This window comes from Paramisgurnus dabryanus, chromosome 5 (assembly GCF_030506205.2).
Source record: "Paramisgurnus dabryanus chromosome 5, PD_genome_1.1, whole genome shotgun sequence".
Classification (NCBI taxonomy): Eukaryota; Metazoa; Chordata; class Actinopteri; order Cypriniformes; family Cobitidae; genus Paramisgurnus; species Paramisgurnus dabryanus.
This window is the reverse complement of record NC_133341.1, coordinates 13,442,534-13,459,348: the sequence shown is the minus strand read 5'-3', so window position 1 is coordinate 13,459,348 and position 16,815 is coordinate 13,442,534. Positions and strand designations below refer to the sequence as shown.

The 16,815-nt window shown below is 40.4% G+C and overlaps 2 protein-coding genes across 8 annotated transcripts in view; one reads left to right on the top strand and one right to left on the bottom strand.

Moving 5' to 3' along the window:
* Positions 1 to 16,815, bottom strand: part of znhit1 (zinc finger, HIT-type containing 1) — a 299,763-nt gene that overhangs the window by 162,841 nt on the left and 120,107 nt on the right. The gene's annotated exons all lie outside the window — the stretch shown is intronic.
* Positions 9,047 to 16,815, top strand: part of LOC135748734 (uncharacterized) — a 29,058-nt gene continuing 21,289 nt past the window's right edge. For 2 of the 6 annotated variants that reach the window (XR_012336695.1, XM_073814637.1), the window contains exons 1-2: positions 9,047 to 9,099; positions 10,444 to 10,518. Coding sequence is in view for 4 of the 6 variants with exons in the window: in XM_073814637.1 (XP_073670738.1) it covers positions 10,480 to 10,518 (39 nt within the window). In the remaining 2 variants the exon portion in view is untranslated. Of the gene's footprint in view, positions 9,100 to 10,089; positions 10,126 to 10,443; positions 10,519 to 16,815 lie in introns of those variants that run through there. The other 4 variants (XM_073814635.1, XM_073814633.1, XR_012336696.1 and 1 more) reach the window with 3 other exon arrangements.

Here is a 16,815-nt window from a genome sequence, read left to right as displayed (position 1 = left end):
GATCACATGCTTTTGGTCACAATAGGTCCTTCTCTGTGTGTACAGTTTAAGGCCTTTATTATTCTGAGTGTCTATTTACAATAAGTGCAAATAGTGTCCCTTGTTGGCAAAAGCTATTTCTGTCTACCAATGTCTGGCTGGACCACTAAATTTAAAACAGATGAATGAAAATGCAAAATCTTCAATGGTGCAGGTAGTAGTGCGGCTTGGTAAACTGGCTTTTGACCCGACGTCTCTGGTTCATATCCGCCTTTTGCAGAGCACATCCTTCTCCCTTTATCACATATCACATCGAAAAGAGATTTATTTTCAATAAAAATGAAGAACGTGTTCGAAAAGTGAATATAGCGTCCATAGCTGGTGTTTATTAAGAATAAAAGTATTGGTAACACTTTACCTTAGAGGGAGGATCAAATAACTGTCTGTAAACTATACTGACCTAAATGCCATGGCAGGAACGTTGATAGAGAGAGAGAGTCGATCTCAAAGATGATTGGCCGAGAAGACAAAACGTGAGAACAAATGGAGTTTAGTGGCTAGAAATGAAACAGCTACCGCCGAAATCATATGATATCTCGCCAAATGAGCACTGTTTTTATTCTAATTCAGGGACGCTGCATCTCGCGTCCCTGAATTAGTCTGGAATTAGTCATACGTCTGGCAACCCTGGGAGGAGCTGAAGATGGAGCCGCCAAATTGGACATCTGGGCTGCTTTCAGCCCCGACTAAACGTTGCACAACGTTCTTTTTAAAAAAAAGAAACTGTGGTGCGTTGAACACCCTGTTCTAATGACGCAAGAGCAACTATGGCAGATGAGTTTTATGCATAAATATGCACTATGTACGGCAATCGCGTTTAATAGCCTTTCTAGTTAAACAATAATGGATGAATCTGCCTTAAGAAAACAAAATGTACCATTAAAAGGCTGTTTGTGGTTTGTTATGTGTTGCTAACATTATCCTCAACCTATCATAGCCTGACCCATTTTCAAATAACATCCCCTAAATGTATTAAAGGTTCTCTAAGCGAATTCACGCGTTTTAGACCATAAAACATTTTTTACATACAGCAAACATCTCCTCACTATCTGCTTGCTTCCTGTCCGCTGATCAAACTGTAAAAAAAAAACGCGATCCCTGTAGACAGCCCAGCCTCCACAAACTGCAATAATAACAAACTGGCCAAACCTACACCAGAAACCATAACAAAGTATTCTAACCAATAAACGCCAAGAAGGATTTGGGGGTTGGGTTTGGGCGCGTTCATTAAACCATGGAAGGGAGGGGGAGGAGTTAACTACGCTCAGTTTGTTTGAAAATACATTTCAAAAATCAACACACAGATTCGCTTAGAACGCCTTTAATTTACTGAGAAATAATCCACTACAAACACATTGATGCACAAAGTGATTTGATTCATTTGTGCTAATATATAATGTTATTTGTTTAAACCTTTTAAGTCTTAAAACTTTCATCAAGTTCACTACATTCAGTCTTTTCTGCTGCAACTAGGGGTGACAGTAACTTCCGGCACCTTTTGAGAGGCTCCATAATCCATAATGTGAAAAAGGGTTCCATTGGAGTGAATGGAGTTGACACAACTCTTTTCCAAAAGATCTCTGAGTAAGGTGAACTCAGGTCAGATTTATTATGCAAGTTCATATAACATTCATCCTTCTGACTGATAACACTACCATTTATATACAGATTTAATGACAAATATGTGCATACTTAAAAGGGGAGTTAGAGTGTTAATAATCTGTTTGCCCTTAATTAAACTAAAACACATAATACAGTTATTAAGTTGAAAAAAAAGTATTTTTCTTCAAAAACAGTTTTAGAAAAAATCATATTATTTTGTAAAACGTGTAAAATGTTTGGACTCAGATCTTTGTTGCTTTTACAACGTTTTCACCAGCAGGTGGCGTCATATTTAGTTGTTTCGAGCGCTTCGAAACAGTGAATCCTATTTCGAAGGCATTGGTTCAATTGATTTTCTCCCATCGCTAATCTGAACCACTATATATGTACTCAATGGATAACAAAGTAACAAGACATGGGAAACAACCAAACGATGAGCAGTGCAGTGGACAAAAGAACTACAAACATGGACAACAAAAAACAGGAACTCAACAACAGGAACAAAATACAAACTCAAAGTCCATGTAAACTTCAAAATAAACACTGGACCAGGGAAACACAGGACAGAACTGTAACAACTATTGTTCATTGTTTTACTGGTTTTACAGACAAGACTTGGCTAGACTTGCACTGAAAGATCTTAAAATAAGCCAGTGCCATTGATTTGTCTCAAGACACACAGTAACGTCTTTGTCTAAGGCATGTTTATTAAATGCCTTAATTTAACTAAGACCTAGTCTTGGCTTTAGCTAAGCCTTATCTGTGAAACCAGGCATTTGTGTCTTAACCAGACCCCCTGTCACACTAAAGAGATATGCTATCAACTAAATTCAAAACAGGCAAGCAGTCCCTACATGAACTTTGTGGATAATGAATAAACTAGACATTTATGTCAGGAAACGGACTCAGAGTCAAGTGCAAGTTAAATAGTTTATTTAGAAAAATATAGAAAACAGGAGAGCAAGTCACTGGTAGATCCACACACGGCGTACACCCGTTGACTCACTCCGATGGAATCACTACTGTGGGAATGAATCACTCCCACAGTAGGGGAGAGTGAGTCGGCGCTACACAATAATTCAGTACAGATCCAAAGGAAGAGAGAGCCACCCACGCGCTCCGTCGAGAACGCCAGCACTGCCACCACACGCAACAGAGGGATGAAACACGCCGCCCTGAAGGTGGATGACAGGCGGAGATGGAAGTCCAAGTTCTCAGACGGATAATCCACTGTGTAATCCAGATGATGAAGGACCACCCGGAAACCACTGGTCACCGCCTAAAAACGAAGCGAACCAGTGGTTCCGAGAAACAACAGTAATTAGAGTCAATATAATCCACAAGGTAAAATGGGTGAACTCCACTCACGGGTGATGATGCAAACCGGAGAGAGGGAGACAGCTGGTATACCGCCTAGAAACGAAGCGAACCAGCTGTGTCGAGAGACAAACAAAGTCAGTATAATCCAATGCTCCAACAAGCGAGCGGTCCGGGTGAAGACGTGTCCCCGAATGCCGAAACCAAACCTGGGGTAACAAAGGGAAAGACAGAGAGCGACTGACAAGACAAGGCAGGGCAGCAGGACTGTGATAAAACAATGAGCGCGCAACAAAGGACAGGACTACGTGCAATATAAAGGGAAAGGTAAACGAGACACCACCGGTGAACAATCAACTGAAACAAGGGGGCGGAGTTAGTGAACACACGAGGAACCGGCACCACAGGTAAACAACACACACACACAGATCACACAGCCATCGATCACCCAGCAGTCATGACAGTAGCCCCCCCTCCACGACCGGCACCAGACGGACCGGGGAACTCACCCTGTCGCCGACGGAGGTCCTCGATCAGCCCAGGATCCAGCAAATCCCGACCCGGAACCCAGCTCCTCTCATCAGGACCGTATCCTTCCCAATCCACTAAATACTGAAATCCTCTGCCCCTGCGGCGGGAGTCTAGTAACCTCTTAACAGTGTAGACAGGGGCACCATCCACTAGACGAGGGGCGGGGGGATTAGGGGCAGAGACAGGGGGGTTATAGCGAGCAAACATCACAGGTTTAACCTTGGATACATGAAAAACAGGGTGAACCCGACCAAGAGAAAGGGGTAACTTAAGCTTAATCGTCACCGGATTAATGACCTTAGAAATACTGTATGGCCCAATGAATCTCGGAGCCAGCTTACGAGAAGGCTCACGGAGAGACAGATCCTTGGTAGAAAGCCATACCTTTTGACCACAAACGTAACGGGGTGGAGGTCGCCGATGACGATCAGCTGCAGCTTTGGTTCGTCTGGAATTAGATAATAACAGTGTCTTAGCTCTCCTCCAGGTGCGTCTGCACCTGCGTACGAAAGCTAACGCAGACGGAACCGCTGCCTCGGGCTCCTGTGATGGAAACAGGGGAGGTTGATAACCGATGGAAAGTTCAAACGGGGACAAATTGGTAGACGTAACGGGAAGAGAATTATGAGAATATTCAACCCACGGGAGCTGATCGCACCAGGAATTCGGATATTGTGACGACAGACAGCGGAGCGTTCTACCGAGATCCTGATTAGCCCGTTCGCATTGCCCATTGGTCTGCGGGTGATAACCAGACGACAAGCTGGCCGTGGCGCCAATTTGTCTACAAAACTCCTGCCAAAAACGAGAGATGAACTGAGGACCCCTATCTGACACTACGTCAGTCGGAATACCATGTAACCGAAAAACGTGATTAATCAAAACCTGAGCCATCTCTTTTGCAGAAGGTAGCTTGGGCAGGGGAATGAAATGAACCGCCTTCGAAAAACGATCCACCACAGTTAGAACAACAGTGTTACCATTAGATGCCGGTAAGCCGGTGACAAAATCAAGAGCTATATGAGACCAGGGGCGGGAGGGCACGGGCAAAGATTTAAGCAGACCAGCGGGTGGTAAATTAGATACTTTATTACGAGCACAAACCGAACAGGCTAATACAAACTGTCTGACGTCAGTGGACATAGAAGGCCACCAAAAACGCTGACGGACGGCAGCCAGCGTTCTCCGAATACCTGGATGGCCGACAAATTTGGACTCGTGACCCCACCGGATGACATCGGAACGTAACCGCTCAGGAACCCATAGGCGACCCGCTGGACACCCCTCCGGAACTTCCCCCTCCCGGCCGGCCTCTCTCACCCGCTGTTCGACTCCCCATACGAGGGCGCCGACCACCCTCCCCTCCGGGAGGATGGTCTCCGTCCTCTCCGAATCGGACTTTTCGAACAGACGGGAGAGAGCATCAGGCTTAGTATTTTTCGAGCCAGGCCGGTACGAGAGGGTGAAGTTGAAACGATCAAAGAAGAGTGCCCAACGAGCCTGCCTAGATGTTAGTCTTCTGGCCGAACGGATATATTCAAGATTCTTATGATCCGTCCAGACCAGAAAGGGCTCCGAGGTTCCCTCCAACCAGTGACGCCACTCACCCAAAGCGAGTCTAACCGCCAACAGCTCCCGATTCCCTATGTCGTAATTACGTTCTGCTGGGTTTAACCGGTGAGAGAAAAAAGCACACGGATGTACTTTCCCATCAATAGACGATCGCTGTGATAAGACGGCGCCTACCCCGACATCAGATGCATCCACTTCCACTATAAATTGTTTAGCCGGATCGGGAATAGAGAGGACAGGTGCAGAGATGAACCGGGATTTTAACACATCAAAGGCCTCCTGAGCCTCTCTACTCCAACGGAAACATACATTAGGTGAAGTGAGAGCGGTGAGAGGCTTAGCGATCTGACCAAAATTTCTGATGAAACGCCGATAAAAATTGGCGAACCCCAGAAATCGCTGAAGCTCCTTCCGAGTGTCGGGTACTGGCCAATCGGCAACCGTCTTAACCTTAGCGGGATCGGGACGAATTTCTCCCTCGGCAATGACAAAACCCAGAAACGAAACCGACTTTTTGTGGAACTCGCACTTCTCCGCCTTAACAAATAGCTGATTCTCTAATAGCCGTTGTAAAACCATGCGAACGTGCTGAGTGTGTATCTGCATGGAGGGAGAAAAGATGAGAATGTCATCGAGATACACAAAGACAAATCTGTTAATCATGTCACCCAGCACTTCATTGACCATGGTCTGGAAGACAGCTGGAGCGTTACAAAGACCGAACGGCAGAACGGAATATTCCCAGTGTCCAGAAGGTGTATTAAAGGCTGTCTTCCACTCATCGCCCTCTCTAATACGTACCAAATGATAAGCGTTGCGCAGATCTAATTTGGTAAATACGCGCGCTCCCTGTAATAACTCGAATGCTGATGACATTAAAGGCAAGGGGTACTTATTCTTAACAGTAATGTCATTCAGCCCTCGATAATCAATGCACGGACGAAGAGACCCGTCTTTCTTTTTTACAAAGAAAAATCCAGCACCGGCTGGAGACGAGGAGCGGCGAATGAGACCGGCTTTAAGAGCGTCATTAATGTACTTATCCATAGCCTCTCTTTCTGGTTTAGCTAGGGAAAATATGCGACCCTTAGGCGGAGAAGTGTTGGGAAGTAGTTTAATCTCGCAATCATACGACCGATGAGGAGGCAGAGAAGTGGCCCGGGACTTACTGAAAACCTGATACAGATCCGAGTACTCCGCCGGGACCCCTGAGAGATCGATAGCCGGGACCTGCGAGACAGAACAAGAGACAAGAGAGGGAGCAGGACCAAGACAAGAAACATAACACGAAGACTTCCATGATAACACAACATTGTTCTGCCAATCAACGTGAGGATTATGTTTGGATAGCCAGTCATGACCTAAAATGACTGGCGATTGTGAATCTTCTAAGATGTAGAATTCAATCTCCTCACGATGATTGCCAGAAACAAACAAACTCACAGGGGGTGTGCGGTGCGTGATCACAGCCATATGCTGGCCCTTCAATGTCCAGGCAGACAAAGGGGAGGAGAGAGGGATGAATGGAATACCCCAGGACTTGGCCAACCCAGCATCCAAAAGACACGCCTCCGCACCGGAATCCAGCAACGCCTGTGACGAAAAAGAGTTAATCATGACAGGTAGTGTGGTGCTGCTTACGGGAGATTTAAATGACGATGCGCCCACCGAGACTCCCAGGTTCATCGGCGGGCGTGAGCTTTTACCGGACAGGTGGCCGCCAGATGCCCCGGCTTGCCACAATACAAACAGAGGCCATTAGATAGCCGACGACTTCTCTCTCCAGCAGAAATTCGGAACTTGCCCAGCTGCATAGGCTCCTCGGAGGGCGTCTCTGAAGCGATCTCCCCTGGTTCTGACATCAGGTGGCGAAATGAGCGGCGCAGATCTCTCTGCCGATGGCGAGACTCGACCCTCAGAGCCAGATCGATGACAGCTTCCAGGGACGTGGGTGGCTCCCTCAGTGCAATCTCGTCTTGAATACCTGGCGTGAGACCCTCGAGGAACTGTGCTCTTAATGCCGCGTCATTCCAGTTGCAGCAAATAGCGAGCGTTTTGAATCGTATGGCGAAATCAGTCACAGAGTCATTACGTTGCCGTAATCTCACCAACTCAGCCGCTGCCATGTCTCCCTTGAGTGAGCGGTCAAATAGTTTTAACATCTCCTCCTCGAGAGCCTCAAATGAAAAAGTAAAAGGAGCTTTAGCCCCCCAGGCGGCCATACCCCAGTCTCTCGCCCTTCCAGTGAGTAATGTCAGGACATAGGCCACCTTGGAAGTGGATGAAGAAAATCGACGGGGCTGGAGTGCGAAGACGAGAGAGCACTGCTGTAAAAAGGATCTGCAGGTGTTGGGATCGCCATTGTAGGTGGGGGGTGTAGCCGTGTGTGGCTCCCGTTCCAATGAAGCGGCTCCTCCGGATGAGGTTGGGGCTTCATGGTGAGGAGTCACTTGGTCCAAGCGATTGCTGAGCTCTTTCAGTTGCTCAGACAGGATGCTGAAATCTCTGGCAGCAGCAGACAATAACGACGAATGTTGGTCGATGGCCGCCCCCTGCTGGTGAAGGGCGGTCTGTACCTCCCGACTCTCTAAACTTGCTGACTCCATATTTGGCGCGCTCATCTGTCAGGAAACGGACTCAGAGTCAAGTGCAAGTTAAATAGTTTATTTAGAAAAATATAGAAAACAGGAGAGCAAGTCACTGGTAGATCCACACACGGCGTACACCCGTTGACTCACTCCGATGGAATCACTACTGTGGGAATGAATCACTCCCACAGTAGGGGAGAGTGAGTCGGCGCTACACAATAATTCAGTACAGATCCAAAGGAAGAGAGAGCCACCCACGCGCTCCGTCGAGAACGCCAGCACTGCCACCACACGCAACAGAGGGATGAAACACGCCGCCCTGAAGGTGGATGACAGGCGGAGATGGAAGTCCAAGTTCTCAGACGGATAATCCACTGTGTAATCCAGATGATGAAGGACCACCCGGAAACCACTGGTCACCGCCTAAAAACGAAGCGAACCAGTGGTTCCGAGAAACAACAGTAATTAGAGTCAATATAATCCACAAGGTAAAATGGGTGAACTCCACTCACGGGTGATGATGCAAACCGGAGAGAGGGAGACAGCTGGTATACCGCCTAGAAACGAAGCGAACCAGCTGTGTCGAGAGACAAACAAAGTCAGTATAATCCAATGCTCCAACAAGCGAGCGGTCCGGGTGAAGACGTGTCCCCGAATGCCGAAACCAAACCTGGGGTAACAAAGGGAAAGACAGAGAGCGACTGACAAGACAAGGCAGGGCAGCAGGACTGTGATAAAACAATGAGCGCGCAACAAAGGACAGGACTACGTGCAATATAAAGGGAAAGGTAAACGAGACACCACCGGTGAACAATCAACTGAAACAAGGGGGCGGAGTTAGTGAACACACGAGGAACCGGCACCACAGGTAAACAACACACACACACAGATCACACAGCCATCGATCACCCAGCAGTCATGACAATTTAAAAGTGAATAATTAAAAGTAAATAATTAAAGATTAAATGTTAATTTGATTAAAATGAAACCTAATACTTTAATAAACATATTTCTGTTTAGATTGGTATGATGCATAGCAATGCCTACAATATTTTTTTATTAAGGGTTCTGCAGAATTCTTTAAGCTAACATAAAAATCTTTAACAAAGGAGTATTCAATTAAAGTTAAGAGGTCTAGTCTCTATAACTTTTACAGTGGATGTCTGGACAAATAAATTAACAAAGTAATAATTATTTTAGCAATTGAACCCATTTGGATATACATGATAAAATCAGGAAAACTATAAGAACAGTAGGCTATGTACTGTATGACACAAAGACGTCCTTGACAAAAGATAGGCCTTATTCATTTGGTTTACAGCTGTAATTTTATTACACTACTTTTTGTTTGCCATGTCATAGAGTCAAAGTGCTAGAAGTTGAGCAACAGAAATAAAACAAAATGAAAGTGAAACATTTTACTCCAGAGCCACAGTGAAGAGCAGGAACGGTAAGTAGAAGCAATGTACTTTACAACCTAATGAAAAATGAATTAAATATGTATATTTGTGTGTTAACAATAGAGTCTGTCTGTGATGTGCCCGCAGGCCGACCCGCCAAAGCACATTCTATCGTCTCAATCGTGATATTTATTTATTGCACATTTTTATATAAGCTTGACTTCTTTTATGTGTTAACATTTTAAACAATGATAACACTTTTTAAAAAATATGTCTGATTTTGATAAGGTTATATAAAATTGTCTAAATCTCTGATATCTCGTGTTTTAGGTGTAGTGATGATCGCTGTTAAAAACTTGATACTAAAGTGAAAGTGATACTAAAAGTGCGAAAACGGGAGTGCAAAAGGTTTACCTAGTTAATGATGCAATAGAGTCCGTTGACATTTACTAAAACAGGAATCAGATACATTTATATTTGCGTGATTTCAACGCTGGGAAAATACATAAAGCAAAGCACTATTTGGTGGTACTCAAATGTAATGCATGCATGATGCATGTAGCTTATATATAATATGCTTGTTAATCTAAATAAAAAAGTGTCCCTTGCTGGCAAACGCTGCTTACAATTAGTTCCGCCCATCAATGCCTGTTTGAGCCACTTAAATTAAAAGAAACCCTCAACTTTTAACAACTCAATTGGCGCAGTCAGTAGTGAGTAGATCTGTTTTTTGATTTGATGTCCCTGGTTCGAATCCCCCTTGTGCCGACCTTACTCTTCTCCTATTTCCTATATCAGATCGTAAAAGCATTTATTTCCAATAAAAATGAAGTAAATGTTTGAAAAGTGGAAATAAAGCAGAGTGTTTATTAAGAATAAAAGTATTTATTGCGTATGTCTTGGATAAAGGAAAAATACTAAGTAAGACAAGCATTTTTGTGCAGTGTACAAGGCTGAATATACAGTTTGTGAAGTATGAAGGTTAGATTAGAGGCTGTAATAAAGAACTGCATGGAGTAACTGATGCAAGAGAAAATATGAAAAAAAAAGATCCTGGACAGTGAAATAATAGTGGGGTAAGAAACATGAAGCAAAACTGATTAGTAAATGAAGTTACATAATTAATCTGTGTTACTCTGTGTTTACCAATAAACATACTGCAAAAATTACTCTTAGAAACCCACGGCATGATTTAGCTTAGCCCCTGATGATTTTAAATCAGGTTGTCAGTAAAATCAGTTTGTTGTAATTGTTTTCTCTTTTTTCTCCTCTTCTGAAACAATTACACCTTTTCAAATCTGCTACTGTATATGTTAGGTATTGTAATTTTCTGTTGGATATTTTAACTCATGAATGTAACTACTGATGACTTTTACTTTTTTGTGCTCATCCAGCTGCAGAAAGTCAATTGGTTTACCACTACAACAAACATGATGTCTGGGCCTCAATCTGTAGTCAGAAGATATTGGGTAAGAAACTCTTACCCAAACTCAGAAACTCAGAAATTCAAAACTGTGTGTACCACAAACGAGAGTGTACCAGATAAGTCACAGCCATTTGTATACAATGCCAATATAAGGTAAATTATCTCTTATGTAACATGTTTAATAAAATATTAATAATTTTTAACATTTACATTTTGACTGTCAGTTTATTTGCATTATCATTATTGTAGTGGAAAAGTGGGCAGAGGATTTCCACTTACTTAAAAAAAATCACATATGTGATGCTTCAGACCGTGCCTGTGAAAACAGCAAAAGTATTTTTTTAGATTAACGGTTTTCTACAAAAAATCATCCTACATAATGTAAAGAACATTCTGTGAAAATATAATCTTGATATTTTTGATCGTGTAAGATCATGAAATTAGTGAAATTAATAACTGAAATCAAACTCTAATGCTTGTTATCTCAGAATTTGAGTTTTGAGACTTGGTGTTCAGAAGCAGGGTCACATATCAATGCCAGGTACTTAAAGACCTTAAATGTATGGAAGTAAATCTGTGCCGTTTGGTTTTGAATTCTAATTCTTAGCACTGAATTTTTTTACATCAAATTTTTAACACTGAATTTTATTTTGCATCTAAATCAGACTTTGAATTTTAAAAGCCATCGAATATCTAGCACTGTTTTTTTTTGCCTATGACATTTTTTTCAATGTTTTAAAAAAATTCAGTGTAAAAAAATTCAATGTCTAAAAAAATTCAATGAAAAAAAATTCAATGTGTTTTAAAAGATTCATTGTAAAAACATTCAATGTTTCAAAAGATTTGGTGTAAAAAATTCAATGTCTCAAAAAATTCAGTGCAAAATAATTCAACGTCTCAAAAAATTCAGTGTAAAAATATTCAGAGTCAACATCCGGGGAAGCAAGGAGAAGCAATTGATCCCTGTATCAAATCATTCAACATCCAGCCAATCATTTACGCTCCATTGGTCACGTGACACCGAAACGGGAAGTGGCTGAAGTTCAGGCAAAGGGTTTATTTGCATTAACATACGAACACATTTTTCACATCTGGCAGATCGTATCATCAGTATATCAGGACACAGTCCGTTTACATTTATCAACATCAAAGTGACTACTGTATCTGGATGTGTGATCGATCCCGTGCGGGGAGACACGCTGGATGAATAGCTGTCAATCACAAATGGTTACAACTGGCTTTAACCATATGATTTAGGGTTGTCGCGGTAACTGCACTCCCGTATTGTACAGTTCTACTGAGAAGCAAACAGCAGAGAATAACTAGCAACCCTAATAACCGCGATTCACCTTTTTAGCTTTATATTTTAAGCTTTAAAGGTTTTATCTTTGCAGCGTCCGCACCGCGGACTTTACCTGAACTTGACTTTCATCCACATGCTTTTTACCAACAAAATTAATGTGAAACATGAGGATGACAATCCCGACTTCACTGTTTTAGTCTGCCTTAATAACGTGCTTTAGGCTTTGTCTGAACTTATACGTTTTGTTCTGTAGCCTACTTTGTTCACTCACATATTTCTATATCAACCATAAACTGTTGTATATGTTTCCTGATAAGTTTAATATGATTTATATAAAAGAGCTAACAATTTCCTAAATTTCCTGTTCATGTCTCCCTCTAGTCTAGTGGGTAAGAAGTGAAGTAATGTAATTTACAAACACATTTAGGTATAATTAAACTTACTTTGCATAAAACCAACACTGAGCAAATGTATTTGGTCAATGTTATTATGGTTTGTACGTGTTTAACCTAAAACGTGTTAAATGAGATAGAAACTTCTGACTGACCAGCGCAACATTCACATAATGACCCTTGATATGTCACCATGGAAACTCAAACATTAAAACGATCCATTAAATTCTGCTACTAAATATTAAATCTCTACATTAATAGTTGGAACATATTAAACATATGCCTGAATAACTTAAAAATACAAGCAGTGTTAAAATGCTTTTGTATATCGATTTATTTCAAGATACTTTCAAGCTTATATTGCTCCACAAATATGAATAGAATAGACAGGATTTAAATTGAATTTCTTTATCTAACTTTTGCGAGTTTGTCCATGGGTTATATTGTTGTAGTTTTATATTGATTAAACAAATGATTGGTTTGCTTATTTTAAATAAATCTAAGGATCTTTAGATGTATTTATGTATTAAGGCAGGTAAATATTTTCCATTTATTCGTTTTTGTTAAACCTTCTCCTTTATATAAGTGAGTCATTTTAGTAATTTATTGTTGTTCTGTTATAATAAAATAATAATAAACAAACACTAAGCAGTCGTAGTAATGGAAAATTATGTCTTTCATTTATTTGTGTTAGAACGCATACCATCCATCGAATTTGTTTTATTAATAAACAAGCTGTTTTAGCGAGTTTGTCGTTGTACTATTTTATTGGTTTTAAGTTTTTCGTTCATAATAATAATAAAGAAACATTTTAAAAAACTATTTTAATTCAAGAAATGGAAATATTTAATAATCTGACTCAACTGATCTACAGATGAACGTCTTTGCCAAATATAGGCTATTTCCTATAAAAATATGCGGTTTGTTTAGTTCAGAAGGTGAAAAAATCCTTACCTGTATTTCCCTAATAATATAAATACAACACATCTATGTAAGAACGTAAGTCTCCATGTTATTTTTACATTATGACTTAAAAGAACAATTTGGAAAATTAGATTAGAAGCGCGTGAATCCGCAATTACACTTGAATGATCTTCCAGAGAAAGATATGGTAACATTTCTTCAGAAGAATTGCTGAAACCTATTAATTTACTGATGTTTTTATTAGTACTCCAGCTGTTTTATCGGCCTTTAAGATGGGACGCGGCAGTCAAGTTCATGCTGAAAGCGGGGTGAATTCCAAATGGCGATTTAGCGCCCTTGAAGGGCACTTCAGGAAGGGGATGTCACACAGTCGATTCATCCAAATATAGAGAAACTGATGTGCGTTTTTCATTGCTCTATTCGCCAAGTCTATTTGAATTGACCACACCATGAGACAATTGTGCAACTTTCTCTAGAGTTTATACATTAAGTGTTCTGATCTTCGAAGGGAATATGGCATAGGGATAATATGCTATTGGAATACGCCCTTTATCTTTTCGTGAGCGGCAGTCGCGTAGGCTTTAACCAATCATTGAACAGATTTTTAACAACAAATCATAAAACATTTTACTGACCCTAAAGTGTTAAAAAGATTGCGGGAAAATGTTTTGGAATTTCTTTTAATTCAAACATTAAAAATCTCATACATAAAATTAAGAAACTAAGAACACAGGACTTCAAATGTGATGGCGCTTTAGGCAAATCATTAAACAAAATACACAGAAGAATTTTCGTTGTGTTTTATTTGATGTGTGGCGCAAGAACAGATAACATTCCGATCACAAACGCAGCCGAGGACGGATCTCACTCAATCCAGCCATGGAATCTGCATTTACAGGTCAACGTCACACAAAACACCGCTAACTATCATTAATCTTCTCCCTGACAGCTGTCAAAAATAAAGGAGGTTAGGTAATGGAGCGCATTTTAACACTCCTGCTCGTATTTTTAAGTTATTCAGGCATATGTTTAATACGTTCCAACTATTCATGTAGAGATTTAATATTTAGTAGCAGAATTTAATGGATCGTTTTAATGTTTGAGTTTCCATGGCGACATATCAAGGGTCATTACGTTGCGCTGGTAAGTCAGCAGTTTCTATCTCATTTAACACGTTTTAGGTTAAACACGTACAAACCATAATAACATTGACCAAATACATTTGCTCAGTGTTGGTTTTATGCAAAGTAAGTTTCTTATACCTAAATGTGTTTGTAAATTACATACTTCACTTATTACACATTAGAGAGAGACATGAACAGGAAATTTAGGAAATTGTTAGCTCTTTTATATAAATCATATTAAACTTATCAGGAAACATATACAACAGTTTATGGTTGATATAGAAATATGTGAGTGAACAAAGTAGGCTACAGAACAAAACGTATAAGTTCAGACAGAGCCTAAAGCACGTTATTAAGGCAGACTAAAACAGTGAAGTCGGGATTGTCATCCTCATGTTTCACATTAATTTTGTTGGTAAAAAGCATGTGGGTGAAAGTCAAGTTCAGGTAAAGTCCGCGGTGCGGACGCTGCAAAGATAAAACCTTTAAAGCTTAAAATATAAAGCTTAAAAGGTGAATCACGGTTATTAGGGTTGCTATTTATTCTCTGCTGTGTGCTTCTCAGTAGAACTGTACAATACGGGAGTGCAGTTATCGCGACAACCCTAAATCATATAAAGCCAGTTGTAGCCATTGTGATTGACATCTATTCATCCAGCGCGTCTCCCCGCACGGGATCGATCACACATCCAGATACAGTAGTCACTTTGATGTTGATAAATGTAAACGGACTGTGTCCTGATATACTGATGATACGATCTGCCAGATATGAAAAATGTGTTCGTATGTAATGCAAATAAACCAGAGGTGTAAAGAGTAGCTGAAAGCCATACTTGAGTAAAAGTACAAATTCCTTACTGTAAAAATTACTCCACTACAAGTTACAAGTCACCAATTTAAATACGACTTGAGTAAAAGTATTAAAGTAACCCAATTTAAAAGTACTCAAGTATTTTTACTCGTACTGAATGTTGGCTCAAAGATGCACTAGTCCTCAACACAAAGAGACATTGTAGGTCTGGGCAGTGAAAACTAAGAAATTAGGTTTTATTTCCTAATATAGAAGAGAAATCTAACACCTCAAAATTTTGACCTGGCAGAACAAACACAGATTAAACATAGCGATAGATTGTGTACTTGAATGTGCCATGCTGAAAAATATATAGCCTAACTTTGTGATATAAATATATGGTAACACTTTACAATAAGGTTCATTAGTTAACATTAGTTAGCTACATTAGTTAACATGAACTAATAATGAACTGCACTTATACAGCATTTATTCATCTTTGTTCATGTTAATTTCAACAATTACTAATACTTTATTAAAATCTTGTTAACATTAGTTAATGCACTCTGAACTAACATGAACAAACAATTAAAGCTTCAATTTTTATTAACTAACATTAACAAAGATGAATTAATAATGTAACAAATGTATTGCTCATGGTTTGTTCAAGTTGGTTAATACATTAACTACTGTTAACTAATGAACCTTATTGTAAAGTGTTACCAAATATTCTTATATAGGCCTATTCTAAAAAAGATATATATTTCAAAATGTAAAAAATTACAGTAAACTAAAATTACACTAACAGAAATATGATAATGCATATTAAAAACGTGAAGTTGTTCATTTGAAAGATTAATTGTAAACACATGTAGTACGTAACACCAATATCTCACATTAGGTGCACTACATTTCTTCCGTCATGCATCCCTCTTTACAGTAAATACATTACAGCATACTTGATTAAATGTGAGGACAGTGAAATTGTACACTTATTATCAATCTTATAATGTACTTAAGTTACTCGGGCAATCAGTACAGGACCTCGCTGGTTTATTTTGGCTTATATAGTAAGTTATATCAAGTTATGTAACTCAGGTTAGCTGATAAAGTAGCATCAGAGTATATAAACATTTGTGCTTGCCTTTGAGTTGCGCGATGACCCTCCTCCAATCGCGCATCACTTTTGTTTTGATTGTAGCATCACATGTTTAAGAAAGGGTCCCTTGACTGAAGCAAATGTGATATGCATCCATATGTTTGCTCTTTATCTCTTCTCTCAGACCAGACGCGAACTTTTCTCTACAGTTTATGACATACGCAGCACGCAGATGTCCCGCTACAGTGGCTCAACGCAAGCAATTCAGCGTTTGACATCAAAGTACCGCGAGACCAGACTTCTCCATATGCATTTGATTTGCTCTCGCAGTACTTTGATTTCATACGATTGCTCTGCGCAGCGCCAAATGAAGTCCCTCAGTTGTGTGTGTGCATGTAACCTCGCGACCACAGATTCTATCCATCATCACTCTCTGACACTTTCGTCTCGTTTTTATTTGACGAATAAACAATGTAGCGAGTAACGTTAAGTGTCATTTCAAATGTAGTGGAGTAAAGAGTACAAATACCCAATCAAAAATGTAATTGAGTAGAGAGTAAAAGTTACCTATATTTTTGATACTCAGTACAAGTACAAAGTAGCCCAAAAAATACTTAAGTACAGTAACGAAGTACATTTACTCAAGTAATTTACACCTCTGAAATAAACCCTTTGCCTGAACTTCACCGACTTCCCGTTTCGGTGTCA